At 40.9% G+C, this 17,685-nt stretch overlaps 1 protein-coding gene across 5 annotated transcripts in view; it reads left to right on the top strand.

Annotated features, from left to right (window-relative positions):
- The window catches only part of LOC147106751 (uncharacterized), a 65,103-nt gene that overhangs the window by 27,677 nt on the left and 19,741 nt on the right, over window positions 1-17,685 (top strand). For 3 of the 5 annotated variants that reach the window (XM_086007833.1, XM_086007834.1, XM_086007832.1), the window contains exons 3-8: window positions 742-1,062; window positions 7,276-7,392; window positions 8,598-9,032; window positions 11,075-11,452; window positions 12,352-12,663; window positions 14,798-15,121. In XM_086007833.1, the coding sequence (XP_085863959.1) occupies window positions 742-1,062; window positions 7,276-7,392; window positions 8,598-9,032; window positions 11,075-11,452; window positions 12,352-12,663; window positions 14,798-15,121 (1,887 nt within the window). The remainder of the gene's footprint in view (window positions 1-741; window positions 1,063-7,275; window positions 7,393-8,597; window positions 9,033-11,074; window positions 11,453-12,351; window positions 12,664-14,797; window positions 15,122-17,685) is intronic. The other 2 variants (XM_086007836.1, XM_086007835.1) reach the window with 2 other exon arrangements.

The following is a 17,685-nucleotide window of genomic DNA, read 5'->3' as shown; positions in this document are numbered from 1 at the left end:
GGGACCAATAACCAGGGGGCATAGTTTCAAGGTAAGGGGTAGGAGGTTTAGAGGGGATTTGAGGAAAAACTTTTTCACCCAGCGGGTGGTTGGAATCTGGAACTCACTGCCTGACAGGGTGGTAGAGGCAGGAACCCTCACAACATTCAAGAAGCATTTAGATGAGCACTTGAAATGCCATAGCAGACAAGGCTACAGACCAAGTGCTGGAAAATGGGATTAGAATAGATAGGGCTTGATGGCCGGCACGGACACGATGGGCCGAAGGGCCTCTTTCTGTGCTGTATGACTCTGACTCAGAGAAAGATGAACTATCCGTGGCTAACTAAGGAAATAAAGGATGGTATCCAATTGAAAACAAAAGCATACAATGTTGCGAAGAATAGTGGAAGGCCAGAGAATTGGGTAATTTTTTTAAACCAGCAAAGGATGACTAAAAAAATGATAGAGAGAGGAGATAGCTTATGAGAGTAAGCTAGCAGAAATATAAAAACAGACAGCAAGAGCGTCTACAGGTATATAAAAAGGAAGAGAGTAGCTAAAGTGAATGTTGTTCCCCTAGAGGATGAGTCTAGGGAATTAATAATGGGAAATGGAAATGGCGGAGACTTCAAACAAATATTTTGTATAGGTCTTCACGGTAGAAGACACTAAAAGCATCCCAATAATGGATAATCAAGGGGCTGTTGGGGGGGGTGAAAAAACTAGTATTAAATGCCTAACATCTGTTATTTTTTACAGCCACACCACAGGCAAAAATATCTTCAACCGCTATCACAATTGAGAATGGTACCGAGAAGTATGTGAAGTGTGAGAGTTTTGGCTTTTATCCTATTACAATTGTGATGAATTGGGTGCAGAAAACAAAAGATGGGGAACAAAACATTTTAAAACATATCTGCACGGGATCCCCAGTTAAAAATGATGATGGAACCTACAACGTTTCTAGCCGTTTGAGGCTGCGGCCAACACTCCAAGACAGCGGTAATACTTATATGTGCTACGTGAAACATCGATCACTTACTAAAGATTTAAAGTTGACGACCCAACTGACTGTCAAAGGTAAGTTTTGTGTTTGATGCCGCCCACTTGAAGTCTTGTTTGTGTTAGAAAATGTAGATCTAAAATGAAGACTGAAATTTTCCTGAGGTAATAGTGCATGAAAGCTTAATGTGTTCATCTGAAATTATTCTGCGGTTTGGGGGTTAATAGCTTTGATAAAATAGCAGAGAGGGTTGTTGTTGTTTCGTATGACGGGAAAAGCTTATCATGGGGTCTAGTTTGGCTAACCACTCGATGGCCTTCCGCGATGATAAGTGGAGAAATGAGGTCTTGGAGGGCAAGTTGATGTGATGTTTTCCATGGTCTGGGACTCATTGACACTGTCGCATTTCTGGTCATCCCTCATCTTCCACTGCATCGTCCATGGCCTGTGCAGATTAGGTTGAGCGCTGTCCACTGGGAGGGCGAAGCCAGGGACTTCTGCTGTTGGGTCAATGATGAAGTGTTGGTTCTTTATGTTTCATGGGTCCCACGATTCCGTCCATCTGGATAGCTGGTCGATACCAGCTGCATTAATATTGGCTGCTGTTTCCCTGAATGGCCGGCATGATTTTAAGCGCAGCAGAAAGGGTAATTTCAGATGAATGCAATAAGTATTTGTGTGCTAGATGCCCACAGGATAAATTCAAGCTGAAGAGATATTTTTTTTTTTTTTGTTCATATATTTTAAACTGGAAATTCAGTGCTCCTGTTTTGGTAATTGTGCTAGGAGCACAAAACAATCTAAACTTCATATTAACTAATTGACTCTTGTGAGAAGTTTGTGGAGTTTGACTGTAAAGGTCTCCACAATTGAATAGTTTGCCAAATCTGAGTGTCAAGGCTGGCACATCAACAGTGGTTGCTTGAATGAGGTGTTAGATGATGATCACAGCCCATGGAACCTTCTGCAGGAGTTGAAGGAAGAAGCTTGACGAGGGGAAAAAAGGTACAAAAATGCAGCGGGAATTTCAATAATTCCTATTCTACAATGTGAGCTACCTTTCTGTAGGTGTGACTCAAAACCATTTTGAAAATCACCTTTGATGGGGTAAAACATTAAAATAACGTCCCAATACTACTATATTCTGTGGCATTTACATACCAAATATTCATACTCTGACTTCATAGATATACTGACAACATTAATATGGTGTGCAATTTACTGTTTTTGGCTACATGGAAAGAAATGTCACTCACCAGTTTGGTTCCATACGGTAGGTCGTACCTGCCAATACTGTCAAAAGTTGCTGAACGTGAAAATCTTGTGGCAGACAAGGGTAGTTGTGATAGAAGCAGAGCTCTGTCATGCACCTCATTCAAGCAACATCTGTGTTCACTATGGAGAAAGACGATGCAGACATAGAAATCGGGCAAGGGGACTGTGACATACTTGAACATATTAGCATCGAGAGGGAGGAGGTGCTAGCGGTTTTAGCAGGCCAAAAAGTGGATAAATCCCCAGGCCCGGACGAGATGTATCCCAGGCTGCTGTGGGAGGCAAAGGAGGAGATTGCAGGGGCTCCGACACAAATTTTCAGAACCTCTCTGGCCACGGGATGTACCAGAGGACTGGAGAACAGCTAATGTAGTACCATTATACAAGAAGGGTAGCAGGGATAAACCAGGGAATTACAGGCCAGTGAGCCTAACATCTGTGGTAGGGAAATTATTGGAAAAAATTCTGAGGGACAAAATTAGTCTCCACTTGGAGAGGCAAGGATTAATCGGGGATAGTCAGCATGGCTTTGTCAAGGGTAAATCATGTCTGACAAATCTGATTGAATTTTTCGAGGGGGTGACTAGGGGGGTGGATGAGGGAAATGCTGTGGATGTGGTTTACATGGACTTCAGTAAAGCCTTTGACAAAGTCCTGCATAGGAGACTGGTCAAGAAGGTAAGAGCCCATGGGATCCAGGGTGCCTTGGCGCGTTGGATCCTAAACTGGCTGAGTGGCAGGAGGCAGAGGGTGATGGTCGAAGGTTGCTTTTGTGACTGGAAGCCTGTGTCCAGTGGGGTACCTCAGGGATCGGTGCTGGGTCCCTTGTTGTTTGTGATCTACATAAATGATTTGGATGAGAATGTAAAAGGTATGATCAGCAAGTTCGCAGATGACACGAAAATTGGTGGGGTGGTAAATTGCGAGGAGGAAAGCCTCAGGCTACAGGACGATATAAACGGGTTGGTCAGATGGGCGGAAAAGTGGCAAATGGAATTTAACCCTGAAAAGTGCGAGGTGATGCATTTTGGACGGACAAATAAGGCAAGGGAATACACAATGAGTGGTAGGACCCTAGGAAGTACAGAGGGATCTTGGTGTACATGTACATAGATCCCTGAAGGCAGCGGAACAGGTAGATAAGGTGGTTAAAAAGGCATATGGGATACTTGCCTTCATTAGCCGAGGCATAGAATATAAGAGCAGGGAGGTTATGATGGAGCTGTACAAAACACTGGTGAGGCCACAGCTGGAGTACTGTGTGCAGTTCTGGTCGCCTCACTATAGGAAGGATGTGAGTGCTTTGGAGAGGGTGCAGAGAAGATTCACCAGGATGTTACCTGGGATGGAGCGCCTCAGCTATGAAGAAAGACTAAACAGGCTGGGGTTGTTTTCCTTGGAGCAAAGAAGGCTGAGGGGGGACCTGATTGAGGTATACAAAATGATGAGGGGCATAGATAGGGTAGACAAAGAGGAACTTTTCCCCTTAGTAGGGGGGTCAATAACAAGGGGGCATAGATTCAGGGTAAGGGGCAGGAGATTTAGAGGGGATTTGAGGAGGAACTTTTTCACCCAGAGGGTGGTTGGAATGTGGAACTCAATGCCCAAAAGGGTGGTAGAGGCAGGAACCCTCACAACATTCAAGAAGCATTTGGATGAGCACTTGGAATGCCAATGCATACAAGGCTATGGACCAAATGCTGGAAAATGGGATTAGACTGGACAGGGATGGATGGGCAGCGCAGACACGATGGGCCGAAGGGCCTCTTTCTGTGCTGTAAAACTCTATGACTCTATGACTGATGCCTCAAACAGGACATTTTCTCATTTTTAATCTTTCAATAAAATAACATGCATTTAAACTGGAATGTAGTTAGCTGTAGCTGAGATATGAGCTCTTTTGCCTTGGTGTTGAAGGAGAAGAAAAATATACTAAACTGCCTAGACATCATCCACATGTCCTGGGGGCCACTTGCACCCAGCCTGTTCAGTTGCCTGCATTTGCAAGTTAACCTCATGCTTTTTGAAATGTTAATGTATATAAGTTTACAGATTGAGAGAGAAACGGATTAACTCTAATGGCTGAACCATCAAGAATATTCCATTGTTGAAGTTTTAATATGCATTGTTTCAGGTTTTGGCTGGTGTGAGACCCAGGTAACGGGTGTCAGATTGCTTATTAGTATATCCTGCCAGTACTTAGGTTTCAACATGCAAGATGAAAGACAGTCTTTCGAATCTCAGAAAATTGGGGGGTTTCCTCCTACATTAGACCCTTGTTTTAACGGCCCCACCCAATTTGACACAGTGCCAGGGTGGCCCTTATCACCAAGGCACACCGTGATGACTCTCACTCCCATGCCTCTGGCACCTTCTCCTTCGAGCACCTTGTTCAGTTCCAGCCCTCTTGCCTCTCTTTTAAAATTCTCTTTGGATTGGGAGAGAGAAAATACAATCTTTCTTTCCCTCTCTATTTCTCTTTCTGTACCTGATTTGACATTGAATTGACCCACTCGATTTCACCCTCCTTCTCAGTCCTTCCTCTGTTTATTTCTCATTCCTTAAATTTCATCGGTTAAGGAGATGCACTGTTTGCCCCGTTCCCAGATGCCTTGTTGCCCTCGCACCGTTATCAGCTCACATTTATAGCAAATTTCCTTTAAACATGCACCAACAAGTCTAACTAACGAAGCGTGCTGCGAGATGCCCCACTCTGGCAAAATCTGGCCTAGTACCTTTTGAACATCCTTCCCAGCATGCCTCCTAAACTGTGACAGTTCTGTGTTCTATCCTTCATTGTTATACTTTTAATCAAATTCTGCTCTTTGAGCAATCCAGGGTTGTTAGCCCATCCTTTTTAGTTTTCTTTAAAACTGGTATTAAAAGTCTCAAATTTTTCAATATAAATGCAGGTGATTGTTGTATTTTAACTATATTATCTGACTTCAAGCCGTCCTTCCTCTTCAAGGGCTTCAGCTCCCTACAGCCCCACAAAAACAAGTTCCAAATTTGACATGATGTTGAGCTCTTCTGTCACCTTCATCTCCATAGTTACAGGAAACTTTGTGCTATCCGGCACCGGCGGGACCGAGCTGTTGCCGTCCCATCAAAACTGCCGGACAAACCAGCGCTAATGTTGAAACATATGGAGATTTTGGGCTCCGTATCTGGCAACAAACCCTACAGCTTCTAAACAGTTGGCCGTACCTTGCAAGCGTCTCTGTAGCTTAGCAACAGCTTCAGCGAGACCTTGCAGAGCCTGACTGGTGGGGGAAAAAAAAGCAACGAAAAGAAAAAAAACCTAATGAAACGGCTCCTGATTTTTGCCGGTGGCTCGAGCATTCCGGACAGTTAACCTCCGGATAAACCAAAGTTTCCTGTACTTCTTTGGCCAAGTGGATTACCCTCACACATCTGACTTTTTTTCTCCTGACTTCTACCTTCCAGCCTCTCGCCTCCTACCCTCAAGATCTTTTTGGTCAAGAACTGCTGGCACAATATCAACCTCGTCTGTTTCTTCCACTCTCCTCAGACTCAAATCTTTCTCTGTCTGACCTTGCAGCGCTCCATCCTCTTCAGTTCAAGCCCAACATTGTTATCAAACCCACTGACAGAGGGTTCTTGTATGGAGGAAGAACTTCTCCCTTGCTGAGCTGAACACCAGCGCTCTTGTAACCCTTGACTGGGTCCATCCCATTTTTCATGTTTCTGTGCTCACCCCCTCCCCATACAGCATTGATGGGGTCTCCCATTGGTCGCCTTCCACTTCACCAGTTTCCACATTCAACAGGTCACCTTCCTCCATTTCCACCACCTCCAACATCAGGATTCAGTGATCGCTTTGCTGAACACCTTTGTTCTGTCTACAAGTGTGCCCCTAAATTCCCTGTGGCTTGCCACTTCAGTTCGCCATCCTCTTTGTCTTTGGCCTTCTACATTGTTCTCATGAAGCTTGAGGTAGAGCATCTTATCTTTCTATTAAGCACTCTGGAACCCTCTAACCGTAATATTGACTTTACTAACTTCAGCTTGGTCAGAAGGTATTGGTGATGTGGGATGGGTATGCTGGTGTTTCCAGGGGGTAGGGAATGCGCCACTGGCGCGGCAGCCTGCACTCTTGCTGTCAACCTGCTTATATTTTCCCAGGTTCCGGAGCTGCTGGACTCGACTCCGCTTTGCCAGTTTTCTGTGCTTTAATTTATACCTGCCTAACCTCCCACAGCCTCAGCTATTCACATGTTCTGTGTAATGTACATACCATTTACATTGTTTTGATTTCTCTCGTTATGCTTCCTATTGTCTGATTCTCTGCCCTTCCATTTGTTCTGTTCCTTTTTAAATGCTGTTTATTTGTTTCAGTAATGTTCTAATCCATTACTGAGATGGTCTTTTGCACTCATGATTCCTCTCTGGATTTGGCAGTTTAAAAAATATATTTTTTCCCCATCCCTTCTAATTATATTAATATCCCTGTCTGCCTCTTCTATGTTTTGAGGACGGTTCAGCACGCAAAACATTAACTTGCCGGTTCTCTCCATAGATCCTGCTTGATCTGCTGAATGTTTGCAGCATTTTCTGTTTTTGTTTCAGATTTCTAGTATCTGGACACTTTTTTGGTTTTTATTTTTTAATTGATAACATTTGCTTTTGGTATGTAGTACAGTGTACCATGAATTAAGAAAGCTACATTGCTGTAACATTTTCATTTCATAAAAGTAAACCATTGTGAAGATTTTTTTTTTAAATCTGCAAATTCTGGAGCTCAAGTCAAATCAAAAAAATGCTGAAAAGATGCAACAGGCTGACCAACAGCTAAAGGAGATAGATTAATGTTAATCAGAACTCTGAAGAACCTTCAACCTGGAACGTTAACCTTTCTCTATCAACTTGTGCATTCGTAGTGTGTTTTGTTTTACTTTAAGGTAAATCAATGTCTTGGAATAAGACTTAATTTGCAGATGTTGCTCTATTTTGATACTCACTGTTAAAATGAACATTCTGTGTTTTACCTACAGAGCCAGAAGTTGTTATACCAGCGGGAATAATAGCCGGAAGTGTAATTGTTAGTGTATTGATGTGTATGGCAATCGTGGGCATTGGATTTTTTATATATCTGAAATTTCTCAGAAAAGGTAACATTTCACTTCTATACACTTTAGAAATGTAAGAAGCATATAATATGATCTTTCAAAACAGTTTTGATTGAGCTCTTTCTCTGCGTCTCACTCATTTATTTGATACATTTCCCCATGTGAAACTGAACTATCAGATAATCCTTGATCTGCACCGAGTTAGCTCTTCTGTCGGAGTTTTTGTTTAAAGTGCTTTTCTTGGGGCTGGGCAGCTACGGGTTTGTTCCGAGGTCGGTCTAAATGTATGGGCCCCATTGCATTGTCTGCAACAAGCAGCTTCTTCCCATGAGTGATGTCACTGCAGCTTGTAGGCAGGGAGACCCAATACATTGGGTCTGTTCAAATAAGAAACTTCAGGTTTAAAATAAAATGAGGCAAATGTTTATAAACATAATTTGCAAATAGTCAATGGAGAGTACTGTGAACAAAGTAATAGCCCAGACTTTTCTTCCCCTTTTAAGTTACCAAACTCCACATTTAAAAAAAAAAAGTGTTTTATTTTGCATTTGACTGAATATTACTTTGAGTCTCCCGTGATGTTGCTCATGGTGAGTGTTCTGATCTTTTGACCTTTGTCTCTGATTCGGTTGAGTTGATCTGTCTGTTCACCGCAATAAGTCTGTTTTTTGCGCAGCTGATGTGTCTCTATTTTGTCATCGCTCTCCCTTTTTGGAGGTTTGTGTCTCCCCATCGCTGTGGTGTTTGTCTGCCTGATCTCCATGTCCCCTGATCTTTCTCCCCAGACTGTGTGCTGACCTGATTTGTCTCTGTATCTAGCTTTTTCTTGGATGATCTTTCTTGCTATGTTTCTGGCATCCATCATGCAGTACTGATCTCTGCTGTTATGTTTTTTCACTGATTTCTGTCCTTGTACCCTGATGTTTCTCTCTCTTTGCCTTAGCTTGTCTTTTTGTCTCTAATCTGTCTATTTGTGTCTCTCTTCCTCTCATACTTGTATTTTAACTTAGAGATGCAGATGATTATTATGGGCAAGGCACATTTGTTTCAACAAGGAACAGCTTATTTCATTTCATATTTAGTGATATATTAAACCTACTGTTGTGTTGTCATGTAGATATTTTTATTCCAGTAATAGTTATGTTTAGTCATAGAATGGATTCATGCTGATATTTTTGAAGTGACAGGAAGACCTTGTGGCAAAGAATGGATAAACTTCTAAGTGTTTTTAAAACATTTTTTTTTAGTTCCTCCAAAAGTTTCTGATATAAGCAAACCCACACGGATTATACATTCGCAAAAAGCTCTTTTGAATTGTCAGATTTCTGGGTATAGGCCTGAGAACATTTCTGTTCACTGGTCCCTAAAAAGAAAAGGAGAAACGAAACCACGTGAGATTTACAAGTGGATTCATGAACCTAGGAACCTACTGGAACCTGTACAAGCTGACCAGCAGAAACTTATTTCAGAAAATGGATGTCAATTTGATGAGCAAGATCGTTCCTTCAGGTTTGAGATGCCAGCTGTCGAACACAACATTGATGGTAGCTCCAGTGTGAAGTGCAAAGTTATACTACGGCCTGATATTGATAAAGATGATGAAGCTATCCTCTGTGTAGAAGTCCAACATAGCACTCTTGGAAAGTCTATTATTAAGGAGATCACGCTGAAAGTTGAAGGAAGTAAGTGTAAATTACAAGTAATGCCAAGCGAACATAACTGAAGAATTTTTGTTTATAGAGATATACAGTATCTGTTCATTTACTTTGACTTTGATTTCCAGAAGACTGTGGGTAAAATGACCCACCATTACACAAACTGGAAAACTTGTCACTGCCACTTAAGCCTCAAATTGCTCTGTCCATTTACGTATTTTATCCAACTCATTCTGTAAATTCTGAGCTGCCTCCTCCTATTCCTCTGCAATCCTAGTGTTTACTTTTAACCTTGCATGAAGAGCAGTTGTGCAACAGATGCAGTAGGATCACAACATTTGGAGAGCAGGCTCTATATTGTTAGATACTGGTCTATAATTCAGCATTCTTGTGCATTTAGTCAGATGAAGTACTTGTGTACATTTTGTGTCTTGGTGTCATTTAAGCCCAAGGTGTTATGGAAGAATATTTAAATAAACATCGAGCACAATTCTGTAACTTCTGTGCTAGGTTTCCTCTTTATCCTGTGAGAATGAGAGCAAGGGAAGCTGCCCGCAAAGGAGCTTTTAATGTGCCTCAGGCGTTACATTTTGTTGAATCTTTACAATAATATAATAAAAGTTAGGAGTGACAAAGAAATATTTAAATAATATTATCATTAACTAATATATCTACAAATATGATCAAGAACATAATTTAAAAAACTACATTAATTGGAAAGTTAATGGTGCCTTAGTCACATCTATAGACTTTTTGTATCAGTAACTGGTACAAATAAAAGATTGTGTGTGTGTGTGTGTATATAGGTAATATATAAAATTTAGCAGATTTTAAATGTAATTGTAAAGGGGTGGATTTACAATCTTGTGCAAGTTCAGCGGTAGAGCTGTCAAACAGTGTAAATGGTGCCTACAATGTGTTTCTGGGATTTCTGCAGCTCTTCCGTTGAAGTTAACAATGGACAAGTGAGAGAACCTCTGCAGAAATTCACCCTAAAGTCTCAGACTGAAAAATTAAATTAGTTATATTCAGGGACTGAAAGCAAATTGAAGCAGTGGAATGTGTGATGAGAATGAAATTGTTATGGTTGATAATTTGATTTAATGTGTAACTGGACAATCACAGCATACTGTGAGGAAAAACCTGACCAGAAACAGCACAAGCATTTATTTAAATGGTATATGTCTTTTTTATAGTGCAGAGCAATTCACTGCAATTACTGTTGAGTTGGAAGGCAACAGCCAAGAATGACCAGGGTAGCACCTGCATCCCTTCAAGAATTTCTGAATTAACATTTACCAATAGCTTTTCAAGTAGAACAGAATTTCCATCTCTATCAATCTGTTAGCTGATGTAATCAACTTGTTTTTATTTTGGTTTGTTTTCCATGCTGTCAAATAATCAGCTGGAGCAATGGCCACGGAACTCACGCCTCAGGTTGATGGACGTGATTCCCGAGCTGCGTGAATCCCATGGCCATGCAGGGAAATTTAAAAAGTAAGTGAAAAAAGGCTCTTAAGTGCCTGTCGTCTACCTGATAATGATCTCAATTTGGTCCCCCACCACTGCAGGTTGGGTGGGCTCCACGATGACGGACGCTCCTGTGGGAGCGAGCTATGAAAAATAACAACTTTCCCACCCGACCCACCACCGATCGTGCCTGCTACCACCCGGGAAAATTCAACGCAACGTTTATGGTCGATGACCTTTCGTCGGAACGATCCTGACAAAAGGTCATCGACCTGAAACATTAACTCTGTTTCTCTGTCCACAGATGGTGCCTGACCTGCTGAGTATTTTAAGCATTTCTGTTTTTAATTTAAAATTATATTCCTGGCTGTCTTGTAGCACCTGGCAAGGCCAGCTGAACGTTCTGCCAGTACACAGTTTGGAGCTTGCACAGCAGGGTTAGTGGGATTATTTGCCAGGATTGCTGAATTGCCTTTCATACTTGATATGACAGGATGTAACATAAACTCGAAGGTGTGTTTTTTTTTTAAAGTGTATATTCTATAAATTGAGAACTTTGTAAACATTAAATATTATTTTTTCTCTTTTAAAACAAAAAGTTGAACCAAGGATGATGGATATTATAATACCTCCTCGTATTATTCATGAAGAAGTGCTTGCTGTGACCTGTCCAATTAATGGATTTAAACCGAGACCGCTGGCTATCACTTGGTACAAAAAACAGAACGACGTGTTGGAAAAAATTGTGAAACTTGAGCCAGGAAAACCAGAGTTCATTGCTGGGAGAGAAACAGAGCAACCCAAATATTCCCACAGTATAACTGAGCTGGAGTACGACGACAACACGTACAGTGTTGCCAGTGTTCTAGTTTTTGTACCAACCATTAGTGAAGACCATGACATGGTGTATGTTTGTGAAGTAATGCACCAAGCCACAAATTCAAAAATACAAAAAGAGGTTAAATTAAATATAAAAGGTACTGTTAACATTTCTCTGATCATTTTTATTTAAAATGTTTTCCTGCAATTTTAGCGGCAATATTTCTCAATCAGCACAGAATGAATAATTATAGTGAATTTTTAAAGAGGTTAAAAGAATATAAAATTGGGTGGTTAGTTAGCACTAAGAACGATCACTTAACATTACTTGTGTTGCGATCCCAGGACTGATTGTCCCATAAGTTGGCCAAGTAGTCCTCTGCGTAACTTTCCAGAGTGGTCTGCTGCTTTCTTCTGACTCTGCCAGCATGAGATCAGGATTCAGAATAGTCAGGGTTACTTCTGTCTGTTCCACTGGGTTTGTTGGTTTGAAATTGGCAGGCACAGTGGTGTGGAAAATGCCTGATCTCTGCACCAAGAGCAGAACTCTTGATGTATCAGAGCTTGAATATATGGAAATGTTTTGTTCTCTGGTCTAAAATATATTAAAACTTGACTGTATGTGGTTTCATTACAATGCAGACGGTTCCAAAACCAACTGTTTGCTTAAGTGTGTTGGTATATTACACTTATTATTAGATTCTGTGGATCTCACAGAATACAGTTCCTGTGGGTGAAGTTAGAATATCCCTTCTAGAGTGGGCACATTCAGAAGTGATCGGAGAGGTGCAGGTAATGGGCCTTTCCAGGGATAGAACGGAGTAGCTTTTTGTATTTACTTCTGTTTGTTTGATTTTGTGGAGGGGTGGTGATACAGATGTATAATTTGTAACGTTGTACATGTCGAGCTGAATGTCAGTTTCTGTTTAAAGTGCTAACTGTTTCTTTTTAATGATTCAATCTAAAATCAGTTTTTTAATAAATACCTGCAGTTTGTTTCACTAATGTTCGTTATTTTCAAAATTCTACAATTTGTATTTTTCCTTTTTTTTCTCAGCTATCCCAAAATGTGATGATATAAAACTGACCCCAGAAACCCCAATTGTAGAAGAGTATGCATGTGCATCTTGTAGAATATATTCCTTCTTTCCAAAAGATATTAAAGTTATTTGGAAAAAGGATAATATCGCGTTTGATGTACTGGATGCTGATACTGAAGCAGTCCTTGGAAAGGATCACCTTTATTACTTTGTAAGTCGTTTAAAATTCACCCCTGTTAGAGAAGATTTAGGGAAGATATTAACTTGTGAATTCCAGCACGAAAGTATCATGGAGTCCAGAAAAACTGACCGTAAACTGTTTCAAGTGGGTAAGTAAGATGTTTTATTTTTATTAACATAATGGCACGGAATTTGTGGTCAATGGCGAAGTGAATGCGTTCGCCGCTGGCCCCGAAGTAAACTTCGCACAAAGATTTCACGATCTCTGTGTCGAGAAGTTCGGGTTTTCCAACGTTCAATTCAAATCAACGGAGTATAGTGGGGATCTCCTAGTGCAAGCTGCTGTGACGGCAATAAGCTCTCTAAGCAACCAATCAAAACGTCGAATTCTCAGATAGCGAACAAAAAAGTGGGTAATCTCTTAACATTCTCTAACTTTAAAAAAAAAAAATGTTAGAGCAAAACAAAGATTGGGGCTCACACATGGGGGAAAAGGTAAACCTGAAATAAAGATGAACAAACTGTTACTTAAATTTAAATTTTTATTAAAATGGATAAATTTCACACTGCACAAAATTAAAATTAGTTTTTCAGATCCATAACCTTTGTTTAACAGTCAATACACTTAAATTCCCCACTAAAAGTTAGACCCAAAGGGTTTTAACAGTGTAATTACTGCGGAAGAGCTGAAATTTTCGTCAGTTTCCGTGATTTGAGTGATTACACTGATTACCAGCTCTGTTGAGGTATGGGGCGGGGGGTGGTGCACAGCGCAGCCTGTAGCGGAGCAGTGAATGACAGACCGCAACTTCAATCCCAAAGTTGCAGTCAGTTTCAAAGGCAGAATGATGGAGAACGCTGCCAGTTCGCCATCATCCGGACCGCAAATTTCGGGCCATTCTTTAAAGATTCTAATGTTCATTGTAGCACGCAGCAGTGCATAAGTAGTTGATTTTGTTAACTGTTTAAAAACTGGCTGGTGGAATGGATAACATACTGGGTTCATGTGCTCCCTTTTAATCTCTAGGACTGAGGTGCAATTCTAGCCAGACTGATGGAATAATCTCCTTTCCTTGTTGGCTGCAGTCTTATGCGAAATGAGATCGGGCAGTTTCAGTCCAGTCCAGTCCCCAATTAACATAAATAATTTAAAGTTAAGGGTAATTTTGTGTTTATGACAAAACCAGAAATCTAGCCAGAAATGCCAAGATGGCTATTGTGGAAAGTAGAAAAATTCCTACTGATGCAACCTCTGAGGTTGAAGCTCGAGGTACAATCTGGGGCAAACAAGGGAGCTTGCTCAGTAGCTGGCTGTACTTATACTTGACTTGGGAGTACAGGTACAACATCGGTAATCTGGCACCCGACGGTCCGGCACCTTCAGTGGTCCGGCACAAGGAAGGTCCTGCTGTCACATTCCCTCCCTGGGATGGGTCCGGCTCGTGTCCCGGGACCGCCGCCAGGTCAGGATCAGCGCCTGGACCATGCAGCATCACCGACGGCTCGGCGGAGCGATGGAGCCCGAGCAGCCCGTGGGCGGCGGGGTCGGCGGCGGCACAGGGAGGGCAGCAGCAGGAAGAGGAGGAGCAGGTGGTGGCGGTGTTTGTGGTAACTTTTGACGCCTTCAGTGGTTCGTAATTTTCAGTGGTCCGGCACCGGCCTGGTCCCGAGGGTGCCGGATTACCGGTGTTGTACCTGTACTTGATTTTAACACTGGAGACAAAGTTGGAAAGAACTATTCCATCCTTCAGCACTGACCTCTTTCCCCTTGAAGGCCATCATTAAAAAGTAAAACTAATTGCAGAAATAAAAGTTTTGTATATTACATAGTATTGACAGCACAGAAACAGGCTATTCGGCCCAACAGGTCCATGCCGGTGTTCATGCTTCACACGAGTCTCCTACCCGTCTTCATCTAACCCAATCGGCATACCCCTCTATTCTTTTCTCCCTCGTGTTTATCTAGCTTCCCCTTAAATGCATCTATGCTATTCTCCTCAACTACACCTTGTGGTAGCTCTCACAATTTGTCAGACTCTTGACACATGTAGCTTTAAACCTTGAGTGCATTGATATTAAATGCAGGTTTTGTTCCAACTGCATTCAATTCCTAAAAGGATTCAGCAAAGGTGGGGGCGGTGGTATCACCATTAGTCTGCTCCCTGATATTCTTCCCTGTTGATTTCCTCCCTTGTGCTTCTTCCCTGCTGGTTTATTTTCTGTGAGTATTGAAATAGCTTGCAAGATACTACATCTAACTATATATTTTTTGTGTTGTTACAGTATCTTCTCCATTAGTAGGATACATAAGATGTGAACCAAAATTCCCAGCGGCAGGAAAAGTAGCAAAGATCGTATGCTATGCACATGGCTTTTTTCCAAAGGAAACTATGTTCATGTGGTTCAGAAATGATGAGAGAACTGATGATCCAGGAATCATTTCTACCGACCCCCAGAAAGATGAAAAAACTGGCTTTTTCTGCCGTGAAAGTCAATGGAAATTGTTAATTAAGCCAGAATATCATCAAATTGAATTCAGAGTTGAGCTGCTTCATTTCCCAACTTCACACAGACCTACAAGGTCCACTTTCACCTTACACCTTGGAGGTATGAATTAAAGGCATGTTTGTTTCTCTACTGGACTGCATTAATACTAAACTTCTAGTAAGCTGCACATTTCCATTTAAATAGGAAAGTTTTTTCAAATTTTCACATACTTAAATAACTATAAATACAAAGTCACCACAAATGTGTTGTACCAAAATAATTTTAGAAGACAATGTTGATGCGCCCTTGCTTATGAAATATATATTTCCTGCTTTCCAGTCCCTTTCTATTTTTAGAGATGAGTATGAAATGGGGCCCTGGTTGTATTAGTTATTTTGAAATTCCAATACTTTTATTCAACCATAAACTTGAATTATTTTTACATCAAAACAGTTGTTAGAAAATCAAAATAATTGTGACTGTTTATAAGCAAGTTTTTACAGTGGTAATATTGAACTCATAAATAATTTATTCGTTCATGTGGGCGTCGCTGGCAAGGCCGGCATTTATTGCCCATCCCTAATTGCTCTTGTGGTGGTGGTGAGCCGCCGCCTTGTGGTGAAGGTACTCACAGTGCTGACTTTGTTGTAGCAGTTTGGTACAACTGAGTGGCCATTTCAGAGGGCAGTTACAGGTCTGGAGTCGCATATAGGCCAGACCAGGTGAGAACGGCAGGTTTACTTCCTGAAGGACATTAGTGAACCAGTTGGGTTTCTACGACAATCCGGTAGTTTCATGGTCACCATTACTGATGCTAGTTATTTTAAACTTCAGGTTTATTTAATTAATTGAATTTAAATTCCCCTAGCTGCCGTGGTGGGATTTGAACTCGCGTCTCTAGATTATTAACATCATAATCCGGTAACATAACCACTATGCTACAGTATCGTTTGATATCAAATCTACGAGTTGATCTTGGCTTTAACACACACAGGCCTGTTAAGATACTTCAGATCATCTCATATCCGAGTAATACCTGTTTTGCTAAGATCCATGATAAACACACAATTTCTTGATTATTGACTGTTAAATAACTATAATTTACTTGGACTAAAAACCTAGGAAAACTGAGTTGAAGTGTATGGGTAGTATTGTCCTTCCACCTCTGTGGCCTAGGTTTGAATTTAGCCAAGAATGACGAGTCTTTTTGGGAGACTCAACCTAGCTGCTTCCAGGGCCACAGCACAAAATTGCCCATAATTTGGATTGGAATAAGTTGAACAAATAGCATAGTAGTGTTACCTGACAAGCTAACTATGTCTGGAATTCTAGGCATGGGGGTGGGGGAATTCAGAGATTGGCTAATTCTGAAAGTGGGGTAAAAGACAAAACCGGGTCTGGAATCAAACCAAAGAAAGTGACTGATCTTCATCAGTACATTGCGAGCAGATGAAAATGTCAAATGTTGCTACTATGGACTAAAAATTAGGGGGCAAACAGACCTTGACAGGAATTATTATAAGTAATGGGGAATGTAAAAGCTTTGCCTTTAAATTGAGCTTTTTGAATATCCGCATACTGGATGCATGAAAGCTTCCTTGCGCTACTCTTGATTTACAGTACTACTCTTACTAGATCATAGATCAACATATAATGGGTAAGTTATTCTGAAATTTCAGTAAATGCACAATTTCATTTAGCCTCCAAACTTACTGGCCCAGAATTTGCAGTTGCAATGACGGTGAAATGGTCAGTGTTCGCTGTCATTTCTCTGTGAAACTGACAGCAAATTCTGGCGTCCGCACATGCGCAGTTAATCGTGGAAATCCAGAAGTTGCTGTCAGTGATTCCCTGCTCCTCCACAGGATGCGCTGTTGAAGTCCCCGCAGACGGAAATCTTTTATAAATCACTTTAATTGACGTGTACTTCCATTTTTTACATTCTAATCGTGCTGTAAAAACACCTGAAAAAGCTAAGCCTTGTTGAACGAGGTGTAACTGGGTTTTTAACAGCGTACTAAGTCATAATTACTGCTGAAAAACCCCTCTGGTCCTGAAAAACGAATTTTATATTTGTGGAATGTCAAATTTCTCCCTTATAATATATCCATAGGTTTTTAATATGGTGAAAAACTATTTTTAAGTTTGTTTGCTTGTGATATTTCAGCTTCTACCTGAATCCCATGTGTATGTCCCAATCTTTATTTCGCTCTCTGTAAAATGATTAAAAAGTGAAGGATAATCAGTGCATTTTACTTCCTGGTTTGCTGTCTGTGAGTATTCTTCAGTGATTGGCTGCTTAGCCTGCTTGATGACATCACTTGCTGGATGATGAAGATCCCCTATAGGTGATGTCAGAATGAAATTTAACATTGGGAAAGGTGAAATCCATACCACAGAGATCGCTAGATCTTTGAGCGCTGTCACTTCGCCGCTGACCGTAAAATCGAGGCCTTTTTTTTTCTGCATCAAAATGTTTATGAAGTTAAAACAATCATGGATAGCAATAGAACATAAAGGTAAAATAAATGCTTTGTTATTGTCTGAAAGCATTAATTGTTTGTAATATTTGAAGAGTCCAATTTCAGGATGTTTGCAATTAACTAACGAAGGAATGAAAGTTGAGAGGCCAACTGAACTTAAAAATTACAGATTTTTCATGTTGAATTTAAGATTACAAAGAT

Source organism: Somniosus microcephalus, chromosome 15 (assembly GCF_052327205.1).
Source record: "Somniosus microcephalus isolate GS21.2 chromosome 15, FLI_Smic_1.0, whole genome shotgun sequence".
In the NCBI taxonomy this organism is placed as follows: domain Eukaryota; kingdom Metazoa; phylum Chordata; class Chondrichthyes; order Squaliformes; family Somniosidae; genus Somniosus; species Somniosus microcephalus.
This window is presented reverse-complemented; position numbering and strand designations above follow the sequence as displayed.